General features: G+C 39.3%; 1 protein-coding gene across 1 annotated transcript in view; it reads left to right on the top strand.

Moving 5' to 3' along the window:
* The window catches only part of TAF1B (TATA-box binding protein associated factor, RNA polymerase I subunit B), a 59505-nt gene that overhangs the window by 17569 nt on the left and 29141 nt on the right, over positions 1-12795 (top strand). Inside the window, exons 7-8 of the mRNA XM_060027107.1 lie at positions 504-660; positions 10521-10620. Of these exons, the coding sequence (XP_059883090.1) occupies positions 504-660; positions 10521-10620 (257 nt within the window). The remainder of the gene's footprint in view (positions 1-503; positions 661-10520; positions 10621-12795) is intronic.

Here is a 12795-nt window from a genome sequence, read left to right as displayed (position 1 = left end):
GGTAGAAGAGTGGCACAAAGAATGAGGTGGATAAGTATTTGTGGAATGAATGAGTTGAGGATGGAATAATGCCCCGTGGGGGAGGATGCCTGGAGGATGGGAGTGGGAGGGGGTGCTGCCTTAGCTAGTGTTTGGAGAGCCTCTCAGAGAAGGGGACACGTGAGTTGAGGCGTGACTCAAAGGAATTACACATTTTTTGCTTTGTAATTGTTTGTCCTTTTATTTATTTGAAAAATTGTTCCTGTTAACTATACAAAAATTCAAACAAGACAAATCCCTCCTTGGAATCTCAGCTCATCCGACTCCCAACAAAGAACCAGCAGTTACCTTTTTGGCCAATTTTCTTCTGAATCGTTATTGCTCTTTATTGCCAAATTGTTCTTTGTAAAGATCATATCAGTAACCTAAAGATATTTAAAATACCTCTTTGGATTTTGCTGGTTTCTTCTTTGTTGTCCAAAATAGTTGCTTGTGCTTTTAAAAATCTCCCTTTGTCCTTTTAGAAACAGCATCTGTCTGTTCTGGATCTCTTGACGGAGTTGAGTATTCACTGCGAAAGGAGAAGGGAATTGTGAAGATGACTGTGCCACGGACGCTAGCTTTCTGCTACCTGTCATTGCTTTGGCAGAGGGAGACAATCACTCTTGCGGATCTTCTGAGGTAAGCTGGGCCTCTCGTATAATGATGCTTCTACTGACTATCTGTGTGCACTAGGAGACAACCTTGGGTATTTTGGATTTTACAAGGAGGCTTAAATTAAGGAAGGGAAAGATTGGGCAGTCTGAATTCTAACTCTGAAATTTAATTCTCCTTGGGCTAATAATTCATCTCCGTGGTTTCCTTATTTATGTAGTGGAAATAATACTATTTATCTTACAATGGGGTATTAGAAAATTAATTATCTAATGTGAGTAAAGTGCTTTGAAGATGAAAACTGACATTTAATTAACTGAGTAGTAGTATTAAGTGTTTTTCATTTTTGACAGAGAAGATGAACAGATGACCTTTACATTGGCAAATGTTAGTAGTAGTTACACAAAAGCATACATTGGTATTGTTAAGAGCTAAAATATAGGTTGTGTTTATAAGCCAAAATTAAAAACAAAGCTATTAAAAGAACCTGTTATGTAGATAGTCAGCATTTACATTTTTCAAGGTAATCTGCCGCGTTTTATAGTTAATGAATAAATTATGGCGTTCTGTGTAAGAATTTCTCATTAAATAGAAGATGTGCCAAAATCATTAATGCGTTAATTTTCCCTTGCTTAATATGTGTTCTAAATAATAACATTTGAGTTTTTTTTAGTGTGTAGAGTGATTTTAAGAGCGCAGATTTAGAACCAGACTCCTGGGTTCAAATCCTGGCTCTGCCACTTATGTGTTATAGGACCTTGAGTAAGTTATTTAATTTCTCTCTGCCTCTGTTTCTTCATTGGTAAAATGAGGCTAATAAGAATATCTACCTCAGAGGGTTTGAGACTACTTTCAATAATTAGTACTACATGAAAAGCACACAGTGCCTGGCACGTAATAAGAACTCAATGCTGGTTATTGTTGTTTATGTTTTCTTCATCATCATCATAGGCACTAGGCCCTTTGATTAAATAAAATGCCTCTGGTAAATGAGGATAGTGCCTTTGAATTTGGCCACATCAACCAAATAACAAGGCTTTTCTCAGATGTGATTAACAGTACATGCAAGTTGAAAACTTCCCTAATACGGAAAAGGAAATAGTCAGTCATGTCCAGGAAGCGCAGAGAGTCCCATACAGGATAAATCCAAGGAGAAACACGCCAAGACACATTAATCAAACTGTCAAAACTTAAATACAGAGAAAAAATACTAAAAGCAGCGAGGGAAAAGCAACAAATTACATACAAGGGAATCCCCATAAGGTTAACAGCTGATCTTTCAGCAGAAACTCTGCAAGCCAGAAGGGAGTGGCAGGACATATTTAAAGCGATGAAAGGGAAAAACCTGTAACCAAGATTACTCTACCCAGCAAGGATCTCATTCAGGTTCGACAGAGAAATTAAAACCTTTACAGACGGGCTTTCCTGGTGGCGCAGTGGTTGAGAGTCCGCCTGCCGATGCAGGGGACACGGGTTCGTGCCCCGGTCCGGGAAGATCCCACATGCCGCGGAGTGGCTAGGCCCGTGAGCCATGGCCGATGAGCCTGTACATCCAGAGCCTGTGCTCCACAACGGGAGAGGCCACAACAGTGAAAGGTCCACGTACCGCAAAAAAAAAAAAAAAAAAAACCTTTACAGACAAGCAAAAGGTAAGAGAATTCAGCACTACCAAACCAGCTCTACAACAAATGCTAAAGGAACGTCTCTAGGCAGGAAACACAAGGGAAAGACTTACAATAACAAACCCAAAACAATTAAGAAAATGGTAATAGGAACATACATATTGATAACTACCTTAAATGTAAATATGCTCCAACCAAAAGACATAGGCTGGCTGAATGGATACAAAAACAGGACCCGTATATATGCTGTCTGCAAGAGACCCACTTCAGATCTAGGGACACATACAGACTGAAAGTGAGGGGGTGGAAAAAGATATTCCATGCAAATGGAAATCAGAAGGAAGCTGGAGTAGCAATTCTCATATCAGACAAAATAGACTTTAAAATAAAGACTATTACAAGACACAAAGAAGGACACTACATAATGATAAAGGGATCAATCCAAGAAGAAGTATAACAATTTGTAAGTACTTATGTACCCAACATAGGAGGACCTCAATGCATAAGGCAAATGCTAACAGCCATAAAAGGGGAAATTGACAGTAACACAGTCATAGTAGGGGACTTTAACCAATGGACAGATCATCCACAATGAAAATAAATAAGGAAACACAAGCTTTAAATGACACATTAAAGAAGATGGACTTAATGGATAGTTACAGGACATTCACTCCAAAAACAACAGAATACACTTTCTTCTCAAATGCTCATGGAACATTCTCCAGGATAGATCATGTCTTGGGTTGCAAATCAAGCCTTGGTAAATTTAAGAAAACTGAAGTTGTATCAAGTATCTTTTCTGACCACAGCGCTCTGAGACGAGATATCAATTACAGGAAAAAAACTGTAAAACATACAAACACATGGAGGCCAAACAATACGCTACTAAATAACCAAGAGATCAGTGAAGAAATCAAAGAGGAAATCAAAAAATACCTAGAAGCAAATGACAATGAAAACACAATGACCCAAAACCTATGAGATGCAGCAAAAGCAGTTCTAAGAGGGAAGTTTATAGCAGTACAATCCTACCTCAAGAAACAAGAAAAATCTCAAACAACCTAACCTTACACGTAAAGCAATTAGAGAAAGAAGAACAAACAAAACCCAAAGTTAGCAGAAGGAAAGAAATCATAAAGCTCAGATCAGAAATAACTGAAAAAGAAATGAAGGAAATGATAGCAAAGATCAATAAAACTAAAAGCTGGTTCTTTGAGAAGATAAACAAAATTGATAAACCATTAGCCAGACTCAAGAAAAAGGGAGAAGACTCAAATCAATTAGAAATGAAAAAGGAGAAGTAACAACTGACACTGCAGAAATACAAAGCACCGTGAGAGATTACTACAGGCAACTATATGCCAATGAAATGGACAACCTGGAAGAAATGGACACATTCTTAGAAAAGCACAACCTTCTGAGACTGAACCAGGAAGAAATAGAAGATATAAACAGACCAATCACAAGCACTGAAATTGAAACTATGATTAAAAGTCTTCCAACAACAACAACAAAAAAAGTCTTCCAACAAACAAAAGCCCAGGACCAGATGGCTTCACAGGCGAATTCTATCAAACATTTAGAGAAGAGCTAACACCTATCTTTCTCAAACTCTTCCAAAATACAGCAGAGGGAGGAACACTCCCAAACTCATTCTATGGGGCCATCATCACCCTGATACCACACCCAGACAAAGATGTTACAAAAACGGAAAACTACAGGCCAATATCACTGATGACCATAGATGCAAAAATCCTCAACAAAATACTAGCAAACAATCCAGCAGCTCATTAAAGGATCATACACCATGATCAAGTGGGGTTTATCCCAGGAATGCAAGGATTCTTCATTATACGCAAATCAATCAATGTGATACACCATATTAACAAATTGAAGGATATAAACCATGTGATAATCTCAATCGATGCAGAAAAAGCTTTTGACAGAATTCAACACCCATTTATGATAAAAACACTCCAGAAAGTAGGCACAGAGGGAACTTTCCTCAACATAATAAAGGCCATATATGACAAACCCACAGCCAGCAGTGTTCTCAGTGGTGAAAAACTGAAACCATTTCCACTAAGATCAGGAACAAGACAAGGTTGACCACTCTCACCACTATTATTCAACATAGTTTTGGAAGTTTTAGCCACAGCAATCAGAGAAGAAAAAGAAAAGGAATCCAAATCAGAAAAGAAGAAGTAAAACTGTCACTGTTTGCAGATGACATGATACTATACATAGAGAATCCTAAAGATGCTACCAGAAAACTACTGGAGCTCATGAATGAATTTGATAAAGTAGCAGGATACAAAATTAATGCACAGAAATCTCTTGCATTCCTATACACAAATGATGAAAAGTCTGAAAGAGAAATTAAGGAAACACTCGCATTTACCATTGCAACAAAAAGAATAAAATACCTAGAAATAAACCTACCTAAGGAGACAAAAAACCTGTATGCAGAAAACTATAAGACACTGATGAAAGAAATTAAAGATGATACAAACAGACGGAGAGATATACCATGTTCTTGGATTGGAAGAATCAACATTGTGGAAATGTTTATACTACCCAAAGCAATCTACAGATTCAATGCAATCCCTATCAAACTACCAATAGCATTTTTCCCAGAACTAGAACAAAAAAATTCACAATTTGCATGGAAACACAAAAGACCCCAAATAGCCAAAGCAGTCTTGAGAAAGAAAAATGGAGCTGAAGGAATCAGGCTCCCAGACTTCAGACTATACTACAAAGCTACAGTAATCAAGACAGTGTGGTACAGGCACAAAAACAGAAATATAGATCAATGGAACAGGATAGGAAGCTCAGAAATAAACCCACACACATATGGTCACCTTATCTTTGATAAAGGAAGGAAGAATATACAATGGAGAAAAGACAGCCTCTTCAATAAGTGGTGCTGGGAAAACTGGACAACTACATATAAAAGAATGAAATTAGCACACTCCCTAACACCATACACAAAAGTAAACTCAAAATGGATTAAAGACCTAAATGTAAGGCCAGACACTATAAAACTCTTAGAGGAAAACATAGGCAGAACACTCTTTGACATACATCACAGCAAGATCCTTTTTGACCCACCCCCTAGAGAAATGGAAATAAAAACAAAAATAAACAAATGGGACCTAATGAAACATAAAAACTTTTGCACAGCAAAGGAAACCATAAACAAGACGAAAAGACAACCCTCAGAATGAGAGAAAATATTTGCAAATGAAGCAACTGACAGAGGATTAATCTCCAAAATATACAAGCAGCTCATGCAGCTCAATATCAAAAAAACGAACAACCCAATCCAAAAATGGGCAGAAGACCTAAATAGACATTTCTCCGAAGAAGATATACAGACTGCCAACAAACACATGAAAGGATGCTCAACATCACTAATCATTAGAGAAACGCAAATCAAAACTACAATGAGATATCATCTCACACCAGTCAGAATGGCCATCATCAAAAAATCTACAAACAATAAATGCTGGATAGGGTATGGAGAAATGGGAACCCTCCTGCACTGTTGGTGGGAAAGTAAATTGATACAGCCACTATGGAGAGCAGTATGGAGTTTCCTTAAAAAAGTAAAAACAGAACTACTATATGACTCAGCAGTCCCACTACTGGTCTTACACCCTGAGAAAACCATAATTCAAAAAGAGTCATGCACCACAATGTTCATTGCTGCACTGTTTACAATATCCAGGACATGGAAGCAACCTAAGTGTCCATCGACAGATGAATGGATAAGGAAGATGTGGCACATATATACAATGGACTATTATTCAGTCATAAAAACAAACAAAATTGAGTTATTTGTAGTGAGGTGGATGGACCTAGAGTCTGTCATACAGAGTGAAGTAAGTCAGAAAGAGAAAAACAAATACCGTATGCTGACACATATATATGGAATATATATTTTTAAAAAAAGGTTCTGAAGAACCTAGGGGCTGGAGAGGAATAAAGACGCAGACGTAGAGAATCGACTTGAAGCCACGGGGAGGGGGAAGGGTAAGCTGGGACGAAGTGAGAGAGTGGCATGGACATATATATATATATATATATATATATATATATACACACACACAGTACCAAATGTAAAATAGATAGCTAGTGGGAAGCAGCCGCATAGCACAGGGAGATCAGCTCGTGCTTTGTGACCACCTAGAGGGGTGAGATAGGGAGGGTGGGAGGAAAATGCAAGAGGGAGGGGATATGGGCTTATATGTGTAAGTATAGCTGATTCACTTTGTTATACAGCAGAAACTAACACACCATTGTAAAGCAATTATACTCCAATAAAGATGTTTAAAAGAAAACACAAAAAGCAGTACATGCAGAGAGTCCATGATTCAGTGAATTTTACTGTTAAGCTAAAAACCTCGGGGCTTCCCTGGTGGCGCAGCGGTTAAGAATCTGCCTGCCAGTGCAAGGGACACGGGTTCAAGCCCTGGCCCAGGAAGATCCCACATGCCACGGAGCAGCTAAGCCCACGTGCCACAACTACTGAGCCTGAGCTCTAAAGCCTGCAAGCCACAACTACTGAGCCCACGTGCCACAGCTCCTGAAGCCTGCGTGCCTAGAGCCCGTGCTCTGCAACAAGAGAAGCCGCGACAATGAGAAACCTGCACACTGCAACGAAGAGTAGCCGCCGCTCACCTCAACTAGAGAAAGCCCATGCACAGCAGTGAAGACCCAACACAGCCAAAAATAAAATAAATAACTATAAACCTCATCTTGTTCTGTATGCCCTCATTGGGTGATCTCATCCTTTCCCAAGGCTTTAATTACCATCTATACGATGATGATTCTCAAATCTGGATTTCCAGCCCAGACTTGTCTACTGAGGGCCAGACCCATATGTTCATATATTCACCTGCCTTCTGGGCACTCCTTCATCATCTCTCTCCTCACTCCAGCTCCTCCTCTAGTGTTTCCTTTCTTCGTAAATACCTGCGCCATGTTGCGTCCCATACAGCCACCTGAGGCTCATCCTTGACTCCTTCCTCTCTCTACATATAGTTAATAGAGTTAATCATTATGTCCTCTCAATTATACTTCCAAAATAACTCTCAAACGATTTTTCCCCGATTCCCTCTCTCTTCACCTGGGTTACTTAGCAGCCTTCCAAGTGAGTCTTATGCCACTCCTGTCCATTTCCTCCTGAAAACCAGAGGGATCTTAATAGAAACAGCAGTCTAATCATGTCACTGGAGCTGGATAACAGGGTTAGCCATCCTACGCAGGGCCGTCTGTAAGGGGGTAATGCAACTCTCCTAGAAATCTCACAAGTTGGAGAAAGTAATATCTGCCCGAAAATTCTTCTCAAGGAAAATATTGTATGTGGTTGGAAGGATGGGATAAGCTCCTGCACCTTTGTCTATCTGTCTCTCTCTCTCCCCCCTCTCCTTCTGCCTCTCTCCCCACCCCTCTGTCTGGCTCTTTCCTTTCCTCCCTCTTTCCTCCCTTCCGCCTCCAAGGGGAATTCCCTTCAAGGAGATTAGATCTAGTTAGCTGGAGGGCTTTTATTTTGCCCTGTGGGACATACAAATTTGGGACCCAGTTTAACTGCTTGGAGCAGTAGGAAAAGAGACTTCACCACTGATCCCCTTTCTCTGCTTTTCTTGGAAAAGAGCTCTAAATCACAGGCTCTTCTCAAAGTGTGGCCCCCGAACAACCACGTCAGCGTCACCCAGTGATTTGTTAGAAATGTAAATTCTTGGACCCATTCTAACCTTCTGAATCAGAAACTCTGGGGACAGGGCCTGGTAGTCTCTGTTTTAATAAGCCCTCCAGGGGATTCTAATGGATGCTAAAGTTTGAGAACTACTATTGAAAAACTACTTAAAGCACATTGATTTGAAGGGAATACGTTATTTGCCTGGGAAATACGTTATTTGCCTGGCCCCAGTACCCATACATTTATACTGATCCTGCATGTCACTTCCCTGTTTAGATCCTTTAGCAGCATCCACAGTCCTTAGGATAAATTCATAGCCCTTGTATAGCCTTTAAAGAACCCTACCTCCCTAACAATAACAATGATAATAAATAAAAATAGCTAACATGTATTTGTTCCACAAATATTCATTGAATACCTACTATACACAGGTGTTGTTCTAGAGTCTAGACGCCTGAAATACAGTTGTGAACCATATATAGATCAAGTCCCGGCTCTCGTGACGTTTAAGACTAGATGAGCAAATACACAAATAAATTAAAAAATGATCAGACAGTGAAGTGCTGTTCAGGAGATTGAAATAGGATGATGGGGCTTCCCTGGTGGCGCAGTGGTTGGGAGTCCGCCTGCCGATGCAGGGGACGCGGGTTCTTGCCCCGGTCCGGGAAGATCCCACATGCCATGGAGTGGCTGGGCCCGTGAGCCATGGCCGCTGAGCCTGCGCGTCCGGAGCCTGTGCTCCGCAACGGGAGAGGCCACAACAGTGAGACGCCCGCGTACCGCAAAAAAAAAAAAAAAGAAGAAGTAGGATGATGTGATAGAGAATGACCAGATGGCTACTTTAGATGGGTTATTAGGGAAGGCCTCACTGAGAAGGTGGAGTTTAAGCCGCACTCTGACTGAAAATAGAGCCAGCAGCTGAAAACCTGAAGTACTCGCATTCCAGGTAGAGGGAGGCTGCTAGGGCCAGGCTCTAACGCAGTTTCAAGCTCTGTGTGATCAAGGAGCAGAGGAGGCTGAAGTGATGGGAGTAAGAACTTGAAGGAGGAGTAGGAAGATGTGGACAGGGAGATAATAAACAGGGGCCAGACGTAGGTCTTTGTAAGCCAAGTTAGGAGTTTGGATTTTTTTTTTTTTTGGAGGTATAGCTCATATACAATACAACTCACCCTTTTAAAGTGTACAAGTCAGTGGTTTTCAGCATATTCACAAGGTTGTGCAACCATCACCTCTATTTCCAGGATATATTCATCACTCCAAAAGGAAACCCCATTCCCACTGGGAGTTTGGCTTTAAGTGTGATAGTAGCCACTGGAAGATTTTAGCAGGAGACACATAACCTGATTAATGTTTTCAAGGTCACTGAGGCAACTGTGAGGAAAGCGGATTCTAGGTAGGCGCAGGTGGAAGCAGGGAGACCGGGCGATCTTTTCTGTACTCAAAGCAAGAGGGTAGTGGCTTGGGTTAGGGTGGTGGTAATAGAAATGGAATGAGATGAAGGGGTTCAGGATATGTTTTACAGGTAGAGACAACTTTCCTCTAATGCAGTGCTTCTTAAATTACCTGTAATGAAGAACCAATTTGTTAAATTTCCAGTCTGTCACAGATTGAAGCTTTTGAAAAGTATAATAATATTATAAACAGAGACAGTGTTTCCAGGGGACGTGCCTGGAGTAGTGGTGTGTTGGTTCGGAGGGTATATGGGATGCTGTTAGTCTGTGCCCATTCCTCTTTCTCTATTCCCTACTTTATTTTTCTTCTTACCATTTTTTCCTATCTGACATACTATAAATTTCACTTATTTGTTTTCTCATCTTTCTCTTTTCATTAGAATGTAAATTCCATGGGAACAAGAATATTTTACTGTTTCGTTCCCTGCTGTATCCCCCAGCCTAGAATAGTGTTGGGTATATAGCACTCAATAAATTTCTGTTGAACGAATGAATGAATTGTAGGTAAGTATGTATGAGTGTTTATTTATATATATGTGCTAGTTTCTTTAAACTCAATAATTTACTCAAAATATTTGATCAGCTATTATGTACCAGACATTGAGATGGAGTGGTGAACAAATGTTCCTTTGTTTAATTGTTCTTCCAGTGACAGTCACCTACCCTGCACTGTCATAGGTACTAGAGACTGAATGGTGGGCAAGGAGGTATTCTAACAAGGAAAACAGGGATCAAGGAAGGTCCCGCTGAAGAAGTGATTTAAGAGATTAGTAGGAGCTAATCATGTGAGAGGAACTAGGAATAGGAGGAAGGAATGCCATGTCTGCAAGCCTGGTGGTAAACTGACAAATTAGATAAACACACCTTTTGGAAATATTTTATCTATTTGGGCAGAAACTTAAGAGATTATTAATCAACTAAATGTTTTCTCCACACAGGGGTACAGAGAATAATAGATATTTTCAGATTAATTATCCTTACATATATGTAGGATATACGGTATACTCAACTGATTCTTACCTTGTCTTTGAAATACATTTTTACCTCTTTTGTTTACTTTGCCAAATCAGTACATATCTTTTACTGAAGCTCTTTTTAAAAATATAGATTCGTTGAAGAGGAACATATTCCTTATATAAATGCTTTTCAGCATTTTCCAGAAGAGATGAAATTATATGGGCGTGACAAAGGAATCTTTGCTATAGAGGTATGTCATTTTCTTTTTTACTTCGTAGTCACTTATAAGACGCAAGAGTAATTTGGTGATTTATATTCCTCTCCTGACTTATTTGGTGTTGGAGTTTTAAAAAATGTCATCGAGTGTTTGTTCTATTCAAATATGGACATTAGTCATAATTTAATGAAGAGTAGAATTGTTATGTTTTGTTTTCCTTACGTGGCTACATCTAATCCTTTAGGTTACGCGATCCTCAAAATACAGCTGTAATGTTAGGTGTGTGCATTGCAAATAGGTGCAGTGTGGAGACTAAAAGTTTTATATAGAGACCATTAGGTAATTTCAAATTTAAAAAACAGTATTTTTTGTTGTTATTTGCACACTATGTTGCTTTGGAGAGAAGAGATGAAAGTTATTATGTTGTTTCAAGAGGCATATATTTTTTTAATATATTTATTTATTTATTTTTAAATTTTTGGCTGCGTCAGGTCTTAGTTGTGGCACGTAGGATCTTCATTGAGGCATGCGGGATCTTTTGTTGCGGCGCGCAGGCTTCTCTCTAATTGTGGCGTGTGGGTTTTCTCTCTCTAGTTGTGGCGCAGGCTCCAGGGTGCGTGGGCTGTGTAGTTTGTGGCACGCGGGCTCTCTAGTTGAGGCGCATGACCTCAGTAGTTGCAGCGCATGGGCTTAGTTGCCCCGCAGCATGTGGGATCTTAGTTCACTGAACAGGGATCAGACCCGCATCCCCTGCATTGGGAGGTGGATTCTTTACCACTGGTCCACCAGGGAAGTCCCTCAAGAGGCACTATTTTAAGTCCTTTGCTTGTGTTAGTCTTCTTCTAGATCTCTTTTCAGCTGTCTCCAATGGCAGCGCTTCTGTCCTTTTAATTATGAGTCTTTGTCACTATTTATAGTACTCAAAGGTTATTTTCCCTGTGCTCTTCATCAGAAGGTTTTCAGTGTACTAAATATTAATATTAAATATTATCCTCCATTTACCCACTTAAGGAATTATTTTCATAGGCTTTCCTAACCTTCACAACCTTCACATTGTTTTCAGTTTAATTCAAGAGACATTTATGATCCTTACTAAACCCCTGCATGAGTATGGTTCACCATCTTCCCAATTTTACATGTGAGTACACACCTCAGACAGGTAGAATGATTTGCCAAGGTCCTGCAGATGGTAGTCTCAGACTTGGAACTACAGTGCTTTAGGCCTTTTACTCATTGTATGGTCTTTTGTTCTGTTTTTGTACCATCTTACTATTATTTGTCCCATCTAGTCTTAATTTCTTGTTTCTTCTTTTTCTGCCTTTTTTGAATTAAGATTTTTTTTATGATTCCACTTTATCTCTACTATTGATTTATTAACCATACCTCTGTTTTTTTAAGAGGTTGTTCTAGAGTTTATAAAATTCATCTTTAACTTACCACAGTCTGCCTCAATAATATACCAGTATATGTATAGTGTAAGACCCTTACAAGAATATATATACTTCCACTTCCCTCCTCCCATCCCTTAGTGTTAAACATTTTATCTTTACCTGTTAGATATTCCACAATGCGTTGGAATTATTTTTGCTTTAAAAAGTTGTTTATCTTTTTAAGAAATTAAAATGAGAAGAACTACTTCATATTTACCCACCTTTTGCCATTTCTGGCACTCGTCCTGTCTGAAAATGTCCTGTAACATTTCTTATAGTACAGATCTGTTGGCAGTGAATTCTTTTTGGTCTAAAAATGTCTTTGTTTTGCCTTCATTTTTGAAAAAACATTTCACTAGTATTGAATTCTGGGTTTGTACTTTTCCTTCAGCACTTTAAAAATGTTTCTTTCTACAGGACTGTCTGATTTCTCTTCTCTTCTCTTCCCTTCCCTTCCTTTCTCTTCCCTTCCCTTCCCTTCCTTTCTCTTCCCATCTCTTCCTTCCTTCTCTCCTTCCTTCCTTCCAACTACATGTTAGACCACAGCTCACTAAGGCTTCTGTTCTTTTTCTTTTCCTCAGTGTGTTTTGTTTTGGATAGTTTCTACGATGATATCTTCAGATTCACTGATCTTTACTTCTTGAATGTCTAATTTGCTGTTAAACCCATCTAGTAATTTTTTCATTTCAGATTCTGTATTTTTCATTTCTAGAAGTTCCATGTTAGTCTCATCTTTTTCGTTTCCTTCATTATGTTTTCTTTTACATCCTCCAGTTTA

The sequence above is a fragment of the Delphinus delphis genome, chromosome 12 (genome assembly GCF_949987515.2).
Source record: "Delphinus delphis chromosome 12, mDelDel1.2, whole genome shotgun sequence".
Lineage (NCBI taxonomy): Eukaryota > Metazoa > Chordata > Mammalia > Artiodactyla > Delphinidae > Delphinus > Delphinus delphis.
Note: the sequence above shows the minus strand (reverse complement) of the source record. Positions and strands in the feature narration are given on the sequence as shown.